This window comes from Triturus cristatus, chromosome 7 (assembly GCF_964204655.1).
Source record: "Triturus cristatus chromosome 7, aTriCri1.1, whole genome shotgun sequence".
Taxonomy (NCBI): Eukaryota; Metazoa; Chordata; class Amphibia; order Caudata; family Salamandridae; genus Triturus; species Triturus cristatus.
In genome coordinates this window covers 1,084,973,437-1,084,989,842 of record NC_140590.1, presented here as the reverse complement: position 1 = coordinate 1,084,989,842, position 16,406 = coordinate 1,084,973,437, and the positions used below count along the sequence as shown (strand labels likewise).

General features: G+C 49.4%; 1 protein-coding gene across 7 annotated transcripts in view; it reads left to right on the top strand.

The window, feature by feature from the left end:
* LOC146811135 (uncharacterized) overlaps window positions 1–16,406 on the top strand; it is a 469,768-nt gene that overhangs the window by 89,754 nt on the left and 363,608 nt on the right. For all 7 annotated transcript variants that reach the window (XM_085618200.1, XM_085618199.1, XM_085618198.1 and 4 more), the window contains exon 4: window positions 11,588–11,647. In XM_085618200.1, the coding sequence (XP_085474326.1) occupies window positions 11,588–11,647 (60 nt within the window). The remainder of the gene's footprint in view (window positions 1–11,587; window positions 11,648–16,406) is intronic.

Genomic DNA, 16,406 nt, shown 5'->3' with positions numbered 1-16,406 from the left:
TGGTCTGTGTGTAAGTCCCCTGTCATGTGGGTGAGTGTCTATGTGGAGTGTTGCAGCCCAGCTGCATCAGGGATGCATATACCCAACCCATCTGATGTGAGCAGGGAGCAGTGCTGTGTGTCTGACGTGCTGAGCTAGCCCAACACCTGTGACACCCCCCAGTCAAGTGGCACATGTGCAGAGTGAGGTTTGTACCCGCAGTTGCCAATGGCAGGTGATTGTCCTGTGCCTGTGTGTGTCTGTGTACTCTGCTGAGGTTGTGTCAGTGGCCTGGGGCATGTGACTGCTTTGAGGTGCTGTCCATAATCCTGGTGTTGCATTTGATGCACAGTGTGAGCCATGATCATTGATTGTGTTGCACCCCTCATGCCACCTGTGTACTTTTAATGCCACGTAGTGTATTTGGCCTTCCCCAGAGGATAATGTCCCTATGACAAGGATGCAATGAGTTGGCTGCATACTATGCCCTGTTCAAACCAGCCAAATTGTTCAAATGTGTGTCTCTGTGACATGTAGCAGGTGTATTGATGTTGTCTCACTTTGTCATCCTCACAGGTAGGTGCCTATGCCAAGGGGGAGATCTGGGAGCAGGCCGTCAGGGCCGTGAGGTCGGTGGAGGGTCGCAAGCAGCGCCTGGCCCAAGTGAGGAAACAATGGCAGGATATCCGGTGCTGACCCAGAGGATCGCCCGGGTCCAGCCCGGGGACTCACCACCACGCCCCCACGGCGGGCGTCGCCGACTGACCCACCTCATGAAGCATGTCCTGGCGGTGGTCTTCCCAGAGTTGGATAGGCGCTTACAGGAGTTGCAACAGCAGGAAGGGGGTAGGTACATGTGTGTTTGTTGTGTGTCACCAGGATACACTGCCAGGGTTTATATGTGCAGAGCATATACTGATCCCCCAAGTCAACCGGTGCTGTTCTTCCTCCCTTCCCCTCCTTGATATGTGTTCCCTGGTCTGTGTGTAGTCACTCTTGCACAAGGTTATCTAGGCTGCCAGTTAATCCAAGTGCCCAATGCTTGCAGCATCATGTGTGGCGGTGGTGTGTGACATGTGTTGGGACCTTGCCTGTGCCCTGTCCAGTTCAGTCATTGGGGGGTCCATGATAGTTGGCACTGATGCTGAGTCCCGAAGTAGGAGCGTGTCTTAAAATGAACAGACTTGCCACATGCATGACCAATGTTGTGCCCTCAGACATGATGTGCATGAGTGGGAGATATGCATAGTGCAGGTACGGTCGCTCCTGTTGCAGTCATATCCATCCAGGACCATGGAGGAGTGTGGCCACTACAGTCCCCTGGGGCACCTTTTCCTAGATATCATGTGTGCCATCCAACAATGTGGACATTCTCTGTGTCTTCAGCATAGGTTGGGCCCTGTGGCATTGTACCCTGGCCTCATTTGTATTTGAGTAAAGTGTGCTACATGTGTCCACTGTACAGGGTGACCCAATTTGCCTTGTGCATACTCACAGTGGCCAGTGCCTGTGTGTCTCGGTACAACTATCTGATGATGGTTGTTTGTAAATAATATGTGTGGTCAGGCACACAAGGGGTAGTTCGTGTGCAATCAGGATTTCTTGAAGGCCATTTTTGTAATCTCCGAGTAAGAGGTGTAAGTACTTCCTCTGTCTCAATCACATTGTCTCAGGTAGGGGGGGTTTGTGCGGGCAAGGCCTACATGTCCAAACCTTATGTCTCCTTGCCAGGTCTGGCCTGTGTAGGATGATTGTCTGAACAGACACTCAACAAGTATTGTCCCAGTCATGTTGCACATGGTTTAATGTTTTCGCTTTGCAGCATGTGCCAAAAGTTAAAAGACATGGTTCCTGCTCATCCCTATTTTGGCAACGGTGTGTTGTCCAGATGCTGTGCTCGACTGTCCCCAGACACTAGCTCCTCTGTATAATTTGATATCAAGTAATTTGCTGTTGTGTCATGCTCTCCATTGTTGGGTATTCCCAGACGTGGGACCCGTGCTCACTACACCACTGGAGTCAAGCTATCCTGGCTGATGACGGCTGATAGCCAGAAACCGGTCCTAGGATGCTTGATTCCGGTCCAGGGAAGACATGGCTTGGCAGTTCGGGCTGGACTGTTCCCATGAGGCACAGGGTCAAGACTGATTTGCATATGGCCATGTCTAAACTGGGGTGGTGTAGTGGGCAAAAGAACGATGGATTTAACCCAGATCTCTTGACTGGGGGAGAATGTCTGCATTGTCAGCATTCCGTCCATCATTTGTTTGTTGTAACGCTTTTCGCCCTAAGTGGGATGGGTATTCCCAGACGTGGGACCCGTGCTCACTACACCACTGGAGTCAAGCTATCCTGGCTGATGACGGCTGATAGCCAGAAACCGGTCCTAGGATGCTTGATTCCGGTCCAGGGAAGACATGGCTTGGCAGTTCGGGCTGGACTGTTCCCATGAGGCACAGGGTCAAGACTGATTTGCATATGGCCATGTCTAAACTGGGGTGGTGTAGTGGGCAAAAGAACGATGGATTTAACCCAGATCTCTTGACTGGGGGAGAATGTCTGCATTGTCAGCATTCCGTCCATCATTTGTTTGTTGTAACGCTTTTCGCCCTAAGTGGGATGGGTATTCCCAGACGTGGGACCCGTGCTCACTACACCACTGGAGTCAAGCTATCCTGGCTGATGACGGCTGATAGCCAGAAACCGGTCCTAGGATGCTTGATTCCGGTCCAGGGAAGACATGGCTTGGCAGTTCGGGCTGGACTGTTCCCATGAGGCACAGGGTCAAGACTGATTTGCATATGGCCATGTCTAAACTGGGGTGGTGTAGTGGGCAAAAGAACGATGGATTTAACCCAGATCTCTTGACTGGGGGAGAATGTCTGCATTGTCAGCATTCCGTCCATCATTTGTTTGTTGTAACGCTTTTCGCCCTAAGTGGGATGGGTATTCCCAGACGTGGGACCCGTGCTCACTACACCACTGGAGTCAAGCTATCCTGGCTGATGACGGCTGATAGCCAGAAACCGGTCCTAGGATGCTTGATTCCGGTCCAGGGAAGACATGGCTTGGCAGTTCGGGCTGGACTGTTCCCATGAGGCACAGGGTCAAGACTGATTTGCATATGGCCATGTCTAAACTGGGGTGGTGTAGTGGGCAAAAGAACGATGGATTTAACCCAGATCTCTTGACTGGGGGAGAATGTCTGCATTGTCAGCATTCCGTCCATCATTTGTTTGTTGTAACGCTTTTCGCCCTAAGTGGGATGGGTATTCCCAGACGTGGGACCCGTGCTCACTACACCACTGGAGTCAAGCTATCCTGGCTGATGACGGCTGATAGCCAGAAACCGGTCCTAGGATGCTTGATTCCGGTCCATGGAAGACATGGCTTGGCAGTTCGGGCTGGACTGTTCCCATGAGGCACAGGGTCAAGACTGATTTGCATATGGCCATGTCTAAACTGGGGTGGTGTAGTGGGCAAAAGAACGATGGATTTAACCCAGATCTCTTGACTGGGGGAGAATGTCTGCATTGTCAGCATTCCGTCCATCATTTGTTTGTTGTAACGCTTTTCGCCCTAAGTGGGATGGGTATTCCCAGACGTGGGACCCGTGCTCACTACACCACTGGAGTCAAGCTATCCTGGCTGATGACGGCTGATAGCCAGAAACCGGTCCTAGGATGCTTGATTCCGGTCCAGGGAAGACATGGCTTGGCAGTTCGGGCTGGACTGTTCCCATGAGGCTCAGGGTCAAGACTGATTTGCATATGGCCATGTCTAAACTGGGGTGGTGTAGTGGGCAAAAGAACGATGGATTTAACCCAGATCTCTTGACTGGGGGAGAATGTCTGCATTGTCAGCATTCCGTCCATCATTTGTTTGTTGTAACGCTTTTCGCCCTAAGTGGGATGGGTATTCCCAGACGTGGGACCCGTGCTCACTACACCACTGGAGTCAAGCTATCCTGGCTGATGACGGCTGATAGCCAGAAACCGGTCCTAGGATGCTTGATTCCGGTCCAGGGAAGACATGGCTTGGCAGTTCGGGCTGGACTGTTCCCATGAGGCACAGGGTCAAGACTGATTTGCATATGGCCATGTCTAAACTGGGGTGGTGTAGTGGGCAAAAGAACGATGGATTTAACCCAGATCTCTTGACTGGGGGAGAATGTCTGCATTGTCAGCATTCCGTCCATCATTTGTTTGTTGTAACGCTTTTCGCCCTAAGTGAGATGGGTATTCCCAGACGTGGGACCCGTGCTCACTACACCACTGGAGTCAAGCTATCCTGGCTGATGACGGCTGATAGCCAGAAACCGGTCCTAGGATGCTTGATTCCGGTCCAGGGAAGACATGGCTTGGCAGTTCGGGCTGGACTGTTCCCATGAGGCACAGGGTCAAGACTGATTTGCATATGGCCATGTCTAAACTGGGGTGGTGTAGTGGGCAAAAGAACGATGGATTTAACCCAGATCTCTTGACTGGGGGAGAATGTCTGCATTGTCAGCATTCCGTCCATCATTTGTTTGTTGTAACGCTCCATTGTTTCTCAGTGGCATGGTGGGTCAACCAATTGTGTGGTGCAGGGCCTACATATGTGCGTAGTATTGTAGATGTTACTCATGTTGCTTTTCATGCTATGCACTGTGACCTATGTAGTTTTGACTCATGTGTCATATGTATACAGGTGTCTGATTATTTCCTGTCTCTTCACCTTGCCCACAGCATCGTCAGGGTTAACCGAGGAAGACACTGGCACGGACGTGGAGGAGGGATCCAGCACCGGTGCCACCAGTGCTGGGGAGTCTGGCGCAGCGAGTGGTACGGAGGCCGAGGGGAGTGAGGCGGAGGACCTGTCCAGTCCCACCACCGACTATGACGCTGACAGGTCCGAGGCTGAGCTCCCAGAGGGGGCGGAGGCTGCTCCCAGAGCTGAAAGCAGAACTCCATCTCTCGCCGCCCCCTCCATTCCCATCACCAGCCTCCCACTTGCTCGGGTCCCTTCTGTCCGTGCTAGGCGACAACATGTCTCCTTCGTGCCAGGCACCGCACCCCCTGCCCCTGTCTCCCCTGTTGCCATCAATGCCGAGTCTGTGGACATTCTGCGGCAGTTGTAGGTTGGTCAGACATTGCTGCTTACTGTCCTCCATGGCCACACCAGACTGCTGACACAGATGGTGTCGTACATGGAGGGCATGTCATCAGCGATGTCTGACCAACGGATGTTACTGAGGTCCATGGACTCGTCACTGACGGCAACAGTGGGTCTCCTGCAGCGCTCCGTCCCCCCCTACCCCTGCACCATCCACACTTCCCACTCCCATGCCTGTCCCAAGCACACCCAGATGTCCCCATGCACGCACCACCAGACACAGGCAGCACACCACCACGGAAGGCCAAGCGCACACCTCCTGTCACGCACACACAGGGGGGAGTAGGCACAGCCACTGGGTCGGGGGCATACAGCAGCCACGCAGTCACTGTGTCTCCTATGTCTGGGCACTGCTGGGAGGACTCTGCACCCAACCCTCATATGTCTGTCCACTGCTGGGAGGACTCTGCACCCACCCCTCCTATGTCTGGGCACTGCTGGGGGTGATGGGCACATACCCCTATGTGTCTGTCCAATGGCGTGGTACGACCCGTACCCACGTCCTAAAGGCATGGGTACGGGCCGTACCACCATTGTTGGTGTGATGTAGGGGTAGACGTGGTACGACCCGTACCCACACTCTGAAGGCCTGGGTACGGGCCGTAGCCCCACTGTTGGGGTGCCGTAGGGGTGGGCGTGATACGACTCGTACCCACGCTCTGAAGGCCTGGGTATGGGCCGTACCCCCACTGTTGGGGTGCCGTAGGGGTACGGGCCATACCCACACCTTATGAGCGTGGGTACGGGTCAACCAAGCCCACCCCTACGGCACCCCTACAGTGGGGGTACAGCCCGTACCCAGGCCTTCAGAGCATGGGTACGGGTCGTACCGCGCCTACCCCTACGTCACACCAACAATGGTGGTACGGCCCGTACCCATGCCTTTAGGACGTGGGTACGGGCCGTACCCACATTGTTGGGGTGACGTAGGGGTGGGCGTGGTAGGACCCGTACCCACGCTCTTAAGGAGTGGGTACGGTGCGTACCACAATTGTTGTGTTGACAGGTCGCATCCATGTCTACTTCCGTTGTGGTGGGACGCAGGCCTTGGTGGACACGCCCCCACCCCCCGAAGTGACCAGGCCCTGGGGGTCAGGTATGTACAGGGCATGTATAATTTTTTACTTGGGTGGGGGTTATGTTTCATGCCCCTGCCCCCCCTTGCCCCTGGGTGTTGTTCTGACCTTCTGCGGCGTCTGCGGCAGTTCCTGTACACCAGGTCGACTGCTATGAGGGCCGGGATGACACGTAGGTTGGGGTCCATGGCTGTCCGTCGCGTACAGGTGCTCCTTCTGCACGTCGTCCTGATTTCCCGGCAGTTTTTGGCTGCCGTAAAATATTATCTGTGCGGAGTGACGTGGGCACGGATCGTACTTGTTGGTTCGTGAAACGCTGCCTGACTCCGTCTGGACGTCACGTACGTGGTGTCCCAGATCGGAATTGTGGGTATTTTTTTGTCGGTCGGTGGTTTTTACGATTCGTATGAAAAATGTATTTCAGGACAAATCGTACTTGCGGGTTTGTAAGGGGTTTTTCCCGGGTACGAGTCGGATGGAGAAAACGCTCCGTCCGACGGTTCGTACCCGGGTTTTAACGGATCGGAATCGACACCTAAATGTGATACTTTAAAAACATTAATAAAAATTACATACACATTCACTTATAAATAAAATTAATAATAATCCAACTAACCAATTACAAAATGTACATATTAAATACAAATTTTTAAAATATTAAAACACTTCCCACGCTATGAGTGGGACTGCTCTACCCCGCACAGCTCCATCATTAAGAGCTGCCCTGAGAGACTTGTGCTCTCCATTCTGCCATAGGTTTGAGGCCCTTGTCCACCGGTAAGCTCATGCCTGCGCCTCATCCCTGGTGGTCCAGTGGGAGAGCACTCTACTTTTCTGCTGTTCTGCTTTTTTCTGTGCCCTCTGTTGCCTCTTTTCTCTTTGCTCCCTTTTTTCTGCTGTGCTCTCTCTTTTCTCTTATGCTCTTTCTTTTCTCTTTTGCTCCCTCTTTCCTCTTGTGCGCTCTTTTTTCACTTTTGCTTCCTCTTTTCTCTTTTGCTCTCTCCTTTCTCTGTTTGCTCTCTCTTTTCTCTTTTGCTCCCTCTTTTTCTCTTTTGCTCTCTCTTTTACAGTTTTGCGCTCTCTGCTGCTGCTGCCCCCGTGGCCCCTCCCTCTCCGGCGTGTACTTCCCACCTCCCAGCTGACCGCCCTCCACCGACCCCTACTTAATGGTGGCCGATGTGCAGCAAGAAGAGCAAGAACACTGACCTGATCCATGTGACTGCTCTGTCCCGTGCAGCTCCACCACTAAGTGCTGTCCTAAGAGACCTGTGCTCTCCGTTCTGCAATAGGTTTGAGGCCCTCCTCTACCCGTAGGCTCCTGCCTGCACCTCATCCCTAGAGGTCCAGTGGAAGAGCACTCTGCTCTTCCACTGTTCCGCTTTTTTTCTGTGCCCTCTCTTCTCTTTTTTGCTCTCTTTTCTCTTTTTCTCCCTATTGTCTCTTGTGCTCTCTCTTTTCTCTTTTGCTCCCTCTTCTCTCTTTTGCTCTCCCCCTTCCCTTTTTGCTTTCTATTTTCTCTTATGTGCCCTCTTTTTTTCTTTTGCTCTCTCTTTTACAGTTTCGCTCTCCCGGCCGCTGCAGCCCTTGTGGCCCCTCCAGTGTGTCCTTCCCACTCCTGCTACCAACTCCTAGCTGACCGCCCCCCAACCCCTACTTAATGGCAGCCGCTGGGCAGCTGCGCCACTGGCGCACCAAAGGCACACCCGACCACCACCAGCACCAGGGACACTGGTCCTTCGACCCGCCTCCGCTACGACTCCATCACTCTTCTCTCTCTCAACTTCAGACACAGCAACAAATGCCAGCTCTCGACACCTAGCGACACCCAAAGCCCGATCTCCTGCCGACACTACTGCTGCACCTTCACCCACCTCCGGACTCCTGTAGCGGCCCCCAGCCTACCGGACATCATCGCAAACTAACCACTGAATTGTATCCTCCTCAACATGTGCTTCCTACACAAGCACACCATAGAAATCTGGGACCTCATCAACACCCACATGTCCGATGTTGCCTTCCTCAAAGTAACCAGGACCAATGCCAACTTTGCGCCCGACCTCGCAACTGCCATTCCCCAGGATACAAGATTTTGAGAAAAGACCGCCCAGTGCGAGGCATCGCCATCGTCCACAAAAGCTCCCTCCGCATGACAACCACAGACCTGGACGACGCTATGACCCTCATGGAATATCTCCACTTCCAGAACCAAACCAACCCCAAAACGACTCTAAGCGGAACCCTCATCTACAGGCTGCCTGGCCCCCGCGTTCCTTTTACCAACACCATCGCCAACCTCATCGCACCCCATGCCCTCGCCTCCACAGACTACATTCTTCTTGAAGACCTAAACTTCCATCTGGACAACCACAACGATCCCAACACCACCCCCCTCCTAGAGACCTTGCCAACATAGGACTGAAGCAACCTGTCACCACCCCCCTACACACAGCGGGACACACACTTGATATCATCTTCACAGATGGAAAGAGCATCTCCTACAGCCCACACAACAGAACTCCTCTGGACATACCACCGCTGCATCCACTTCTCCTTAGGAAAACCAACAGTACACATACTCGCCACCACCAACAACATCCACTCCCTCCTCAACCAGGGCCAAACAGCAGCTCTCATCCTACTCGACTGCTCAGCTGCCTTCAACACCGTCTCCCACTGCACCCTAGCCACCAGACTACATGATGCCAGCATCCACAGAAAGGCCCTTGACTGAATATGCTTATTTTTCACAAGCAGAACTCAGCGAGTCAGACTTCCGCCTTTTCTCTCAGAACCAACAGAGACCAGATGTGGAGTGCCCTGGGATCCTCCCTCATCCCCACCCTCTTCAACATCTACATGGCCCCCTCGCAACCATTGTCAGAAACCATGGGCTCAAGATAGTCTCCAACAACACCCAGCTCATCCTATCCCTCACCACAGTACCCAACATCACCAAGCACAACTTCCAAGAAGGGATGAATGCCATCGCCACCTAGATGAAGAGGAGCTGCCTGAAACTCAACTCAGAGAAAACAGAAGTCCTCATCCTTGGCCCCACCCCATCCGCCTGGGATGACACCAGGTGGCCCCCACCCTCAGAAGCCCCCCCACCACGGACCATGCACGAAACCTCTACATTATAATAGACTCAGCTCTCACGATGAACCACCAGATCAACACCGTATCTTCAGCATGTTTCAACACCCTCCGCATACTGCAACAAACGTTCAGATGGATCCCTCCCGAATCCAGAAAAACTGTCACGTACGCCCTCATCAACAGCGAACTGCATTACGGCAACGCTCTCTAGGCCAGAATCAACAAGAAAGTACTTCACAAGCTACAGACCGTCCAGATAGCCACAGCCAGATTAGTCTTAGACATACCCCACGACCACCACATCACCCAACACCTCCACGATCTCCACTGGCTCCCCATCGAAAAAAGAATAACCTTCAAGCTCATCACCCATGCTTACAAGGCCCTCCACAAAATTGGACCAGCATACCTAAATGACTGCCTCTCCTTCCACGCACCCAAGAGACACCTCCGATCAGCCGACCTCTCTCTGGCCACCGTCCCACGCATCTACAAGACCAGAATGGAATTGAAGCCTTTCTCCTACCTCACAGCCAAGGCCTGGAACAACCTCCCCATCCGCTTCCTTCAAACCCACACACTGCCCCAGTTCAGGAAAGATCTCAAGACCTAGTTTTTCGGATGACCCCAGCACACCACGGAGACGCCCCTACCCCCTAGTTCCTTGAGACTCTTGCGGGAGAGTAGTTGCGCTTTATAAACCCTGATTGATTGATTGATTGATTCTCATACAAATGCAACATTTATATTCAGTGAGTGCAGTTTGATGTAGATTTCTGAATATTTTGGCATGGGACTAAATAATTTTGATATTCTGTTTCAACATTGTTTGAAATGCCAATTATCAAGATTAATGCCTTTACAGAGCTTCCATTCTCCACACACTGAGAATTGACTGCTGGAAATTAACAGGTGCAGAAAGCAAGTGAAATGATTCAGCACAGAGCTTCCTGGTGATTTTAGACTTCAGGCCAGAGAAAATGAAAGTCAGCAAGGCTGGGACATGCCACTTATGCATACATGCCAACTGACCCGATTCAGTCGGGAGACTGCTAATTTTGTCTTAATTTCAGCTTTAAACAGCAAGAAATTGCCTTTGCTTCAATATACGTCATTAAGAAAAATTAAGACCCCCGATTTAATTTTTTTAAATCCCCTCTTCCTTGTTTCAAAATGTTGACATGTAAGCTTATGTGACTGCCTGACTCATTCTTACCAGGCAATCTCAGACATGATGCACAAAAGCTTTCACGATACATAATTTTCAGTATAGACACACAATAACTCAAACTCCTGAAATTTTAGATATAGTTGCCCACAGCGAAGCCTTCCTCCCTTTTTTGTAGTAAGACCATTCCCATGCCACTGCTGCAGGTTTTCTAATGGGCAGGTCATGCACCTCTTTGGAGATAACACCAGCAGATTTGAACATGGCTTCTTGGCCTGGATGCATTCAGTCACAGTGCATAAACACACTGGCCAGTCTGTCTGTAAAATTCCATCTGTTCCATGATCTAGAATAATTGAGCCACCACTGAATTTTGAGTATCATGCTGTTTTGCCTAATTGCTTGTTTTCAATCCAGGGAGGTCCTGGCTTGGCAGTTCGGGCTGGACTGTTCCCATGAGGCACAGGGTCAAGCCTGATTTGCATATGGCTGGGTTCAAACTGGAATGGCATGGTGAGCAAACAAACAATAGATTTAGGCCCAGATCTCTGTACTGGGGTGAATGTATGACATTGTTCTGCATTCTGTCTATCAACTGTTGTTTTTGCATTTGTCACCCCGAGTGGAAAGGGTATGCTCAGACGTGAGTCCCATGCTCTCCATGCCACTGGAATCAAGCTATCCTGGCTGAAGAGGGGTGAAACCCCGAAACCGGTCCTAGGATGCTTGTTTTCAGTCCAGGGAGGACCTGGCTTGGCGGTTCGGGCCGGACTGTTTCCATTGGGCACAGGGTCAAGACTGATTTGCATATGGCTGGGTTCAAACTGGAATGGCATGGTGAGCAAAAAAACGATGGATTTAGGCCCAGATCTCTGTACTGGGGTGAATGTATGATATTGTTCTGCATTCTGTCCATCAACTGTTGTTTTTGCGTTTTGCCTAATTGAGCATCTTTCAGGGAATAATTGTGCAATTCCGTTCCAGCTGTGTAGTTATCCTGATGCCCTGTTCCCTGTCTGATGGATGATAGTTGCATGAATCTATTTTTTTGTAGATGTTTTATATTACCTTTTTCGTTACAATAATCCATCCTTCTCATTGTTTCTTTTAGAATGGTGACAGTAACGTGGAAAACTTCAAAACGACTCTCAGAGACCTACGCACTACATTCGTAAGCTATAATAAATCTTGTATCTATCTTTTCGGAAAACTTCTCCAGGATATATCATTAGAGCTATTACTAGTGCACCATCTTTACAATGTAAAAGGACGCAATTTCCCTAACAAACGTAAGCTGTTTATAATAAACCAGTGGCAAAAGAATGCTGCTTTAGAAACTTTATCCATCAATTTAGGAGCGGTGTATTAGTTTGCTTTATGGATGTTCATTCTTCAGACTGAAGTATGCAAAAAGTGCTGGATGGAATGCTTGAAATAATCTCTGCCACCGGTAATCACACTGGCCCTATCCCAATAAATCATTATTTGCACACAATATCACAACAGTTTGGACCCGGTCATATGAAAATCTGTCTTGACCCTGCTCCAATGGGAACAGTCAACCCCGAACTGCCAGGCCAGGTCCTCCTTGATTTGGAACACAAGCAACCAAGGACAGGTTTCACCCTGATAAGGGCTCATCAGCCATGATTATCTTTGTTCCAGTAAAACAATGTGCATGGGACCCATGTCTAGGTATACCCATCCCTCTTAGGGTGACCCGCTGAAGTATACAAAAACTTGTTCCCATGAGAAGTTGGGTAGAGGCTGATTTGCATATGGTTGGGTCCAAACTGATGTAGCAGGGTGAACAAAAGAACAATGGGTTTGGATGCTACCCAGATTGATTGCCAGTGGTTAGACTAATTGCAAGCATTCCTACCATCTCCTTTAGTGCATTTGATGTACCACCCTACATGGCAACAGTATGCCCAGACATGGGTCCCATGCTCACGCTTCTACTGGAACAAAGTCTTATCAGGAGGAAACTGTTCCTAGGCTGCTTCTTTATATTACGGTAAGGACCTGGCCTGGCAGTTCAGGCTGGACGGTTCTCATGAGGGCCAGGGTCAAGGCTACTTTGCATATTGAGTTCAAACTGAGTTGGTATGATATGCCAAAGAATTATGGGTTGGGATGCTTCTCTGAGTGAATGCCTATGGTTATACAAATTGCAAGCATTACTTCAATCTCTTTTATTACTAACACAAATACTGTTCAACAAGTCAAATATGGAATTTTCGTATTTCCTTTACAACCGAATACAATGTGTTCAATAGCGAAAGCAATAAGTAGATAAATATGTACCCGGAAGGGAATTCAACAGACAATAAGGTGAGACAGGTTTGTTCCAGCGGCATAATTTGCAGTAATGTACTACTTTGTTCTGACTGACTAGTTCTACTAAATTATTTTATTAAAAGGATGCAAAACCCTCACCTACTATTGTGACATGCTTCAGTATCAGTTGTTGCTCATCACCAAAGATCTGAGTGATGTTCTCTCTGATCAGTTCATAACACATTCTTCTTAATGAAGCACCATCCACGGTTGTAGAGATAGCTGTTGATCTCTTTTCTTTTAAACATTTTTATTGTTTTGAATTCTTGAAGGACAAGTAAAACAAATATGGCTTATATGGGTGCCATAAGTGATTACGGTATGATTTACATATGTGTTCATCCAAACGTCTGTAACCGTAACGTGCAATACGATAAGAGATTGAGTGCTAAAGGGTTTATTCACAGTGCAGAAAGCTAATGTTGTCAGTGGACCCATCATGACTTTCTCCATCGGCCCTCTAGGGTATATAACAATTGTGTGTAAAGTGTGCATCAGACTAAAGTGTGTGAGGTCATGGAGCCCAGACTTTGTTGTGTTTTTAGGGGCAACATCCGGCTGTATAAACAGCCTTCTCGAGTGTGCAACAGTGGTCCATTCCCTGTTTCCATTCTCGTAGCTTGGGGGAGTGGAGTTCTCCAGTGTTTGACTATATCGCACTTAGTGATTAAGGGCCAGATGTACCGCCGTTTTTTGCTGTCGGAAACGGTTAATTATCCTGTTTGAGACTGGAAAAAAGGGCCCTGGCATGTACAAATGCTATTTTGCGAGTCGGTGACTCGCAAAATAGCATTTGCAACTCTCTTTATTAGAAAGGGGCGTTCCTTCCTAATAGCGAGTCACAATGGAATGTACCATGATTTATTAATGAGGCAGGCAATTTGCGACCCCATTAGGAATCGCCAACAGTATCGAGTCTAGGGCTTCTCTGTCTGCTCATGATAGTGGGTGTAGATGGAAATCTACAATGGTGGGTTATAAGTTCATTATGCGGTTGTGTAACCGGGACAGACAAGGCTTGATAGTAAACTGCACATGCATCCGAAATACCTAATGAATCTGTAATCACATTATTGGCAACAGCTTCAGGTAGTAGGGTGCCAGCTGCCAGCCTATGGAGCAATTAACAAAACCTGTTGCCAAACTCGTATATGCAGCTTTGGGAACCAGCCACACTTGCTTGGCAGTATCTATTGCTACAGTCCTCGTTTGAGCCCTCAATACCTCAAGCTGTCAAAGAAGATGGAGGATACTGATTGGACAATCTCTAGCTTCAGCCTCAGCACCTCTAACTCAAGGGCCATGATGTTAGCCTTGTGTTTTCAGCATTCTGCTCTGATGAGTGACATTACAAACCCGTGGATGACAGTTGTAACGGCCTCCCACAGTGTCACTGTTGAGCCCACTGATTTGAGGTTAAGCAAGAATGATTCCTCTAGGTCTTCATGTAGCGAGGCGACTATGTCATCAGACATAAGCCACCACGGGATAAACCTCTGCTAATAATTGGGTCTGCATTTGAGGCTTTGTAATTACCGTAGGAGGGGTGAATGGTCTGAGATTCCTCTGAGGAGGATGAATATTTGAGAGACGTCTAATGAGAATTCTTGTGGTACGAAGAAGTAGTTGAGATGGGAAACATAGTGGTGTGCTGTTGATCGATAAGTGTATCCACTCTTCCCATCCCCCCTTGCACGCCAAACATCAACCAGACCTAAAGTAGACCTGCAATCTGAGAGTCATGTTGGATAGTAGGTCTTATCAGGTCCTATGCGTCATACGTCTCTCTGCTTGTTCATAAAAACATTGAAATCTCCACCTATCATTAGTTTCTCAGGCGGTAATTCGCCCATGAGGTCAGTGAGAGTGCGCAAAGTGATGCTGAGTGAGGAGGGTGGGGAGTACACACAGATCAAGGACCAATGTTTGCTACATATCTGCCTAGAGGATCCTCTTTTGATTGTTGCACTATAATTGAGGATTTTATATGGAAGAGTATGGCAACCCCTTGAGAGCAGGACATGAATCCAGAATGAAATACCCTGTCCTACCCCATCTACCGAGGAATGCCCACGTGGTCCCTTTTAGGTCAGTCTCTTTGAGGAAGAGGATGATCGGGGAATGCCTTCTGACAAAATGTATGACAGTACTCCTCTTAATCTTGTCATTAGGGCCATTCACATTCCAGTAAAGAATTTTGAATGTACTGAAGTAGGCTGTGTCTTTTGCTTAGGTCACTAGGTAAAATTGAATACCAAAATGTCACAGCGGGAAGCCTACATTGAAGTATGAGAATATTGTCCCCTCTTAAATGAACTTCCCCATCCCCACACTTCCACTCAAGAAGCAACTGTCGCCCATTAAATTGTTATGACTAGAACTGTAAGTTTAACCCATGGCTTAGCACTTCGGCTCTAGTTCAGATGTGGGGTACACTTGTGATATGGGGATAGCACAGCTCAAGACCTGCTGCTTATGTAAGGAAGATGCACCACATGTGCACACGTCCCGACACATCCATCTATTTCCTCTACCATCTGCGGTCAGATATGAACCCAGTCCATCAACAGGTAAATGTAAACACAGGAGGAACACTCTCATTTAGAATAAGCATTTTCCATTGTCTGGCCTGGGATCTCATTACGGAGGTCTTCAGGGTTGTGTGGATCTTTGTCTCATGCCACATTTTCTCCAATTTAATATTTCCACTGGCGGGAGCCACGTCTACCAATTCAGCCAATCTGTCAATGTAGGCTGTCACAAAGACGATCTTCTCTAGACAGAAGAGGGTGCCCATGGTTTTGCCTACCTGCAACCAGTCCAACGACCCCTCAGTTGCATCACAGAATCATGCTTTAATGTTGTGCAGGACCTTGAGCCACGGCGGGAAAAACAACATGTAGATGAACTTCATCGCTTTGAGTTTTTGCTTGACTTCGGAGAAGGGTTTGTGCTGTTGCCTGAGGGTTTCGTCTGGAAAGATCGTAATGAGGTTGGAGTCAATGGGCGGCACTCCACTTTTCATGCCTGCTTGGAGAATGGCATCCCAATTCTTTTAGTTAAGGAGGCGGACTATGAACGGGCTTGGGGGAGTAACTCTGGGGCATAGTGGTCAACGATCGATGTGCCCATTCCACTATAAAGCCCATAGAAAGGTACTCTTTTGGGGCACAAGAGATAAGCCATGAGGTTATTAACTGGAAGGGCTGGGGGGTCCCTCTATCCCATCCAATACTCACACAATCCATAGATTGTTACAATTGGGAGCCTTTGGGTTTGCAAACACCCATCAGCAAGGTACAGCTTGGTTCCAGTGGCAGAGTGTGCATGGTGCTCACATCTGGGTGGGCACACCATCCCACTTAGGGTTGCACACCAAAGTGTACAACAAAAACTATATCTAGCTGTTGAGCCTTAACTAGGGTGAAAATGCTCCTGGGTTGATTGAATTCTCGTTTCGGGAGTACCTGGCCTGGCAGTTCGAGCTGGACTGCTCCCACTGGAGTAGGATCGAGACTGATTTGCTCAAACTCAGGTGTTATAGTATGCAAAATAACGATGGGCTGGGATGTGCCCCGAATAACTGCTGA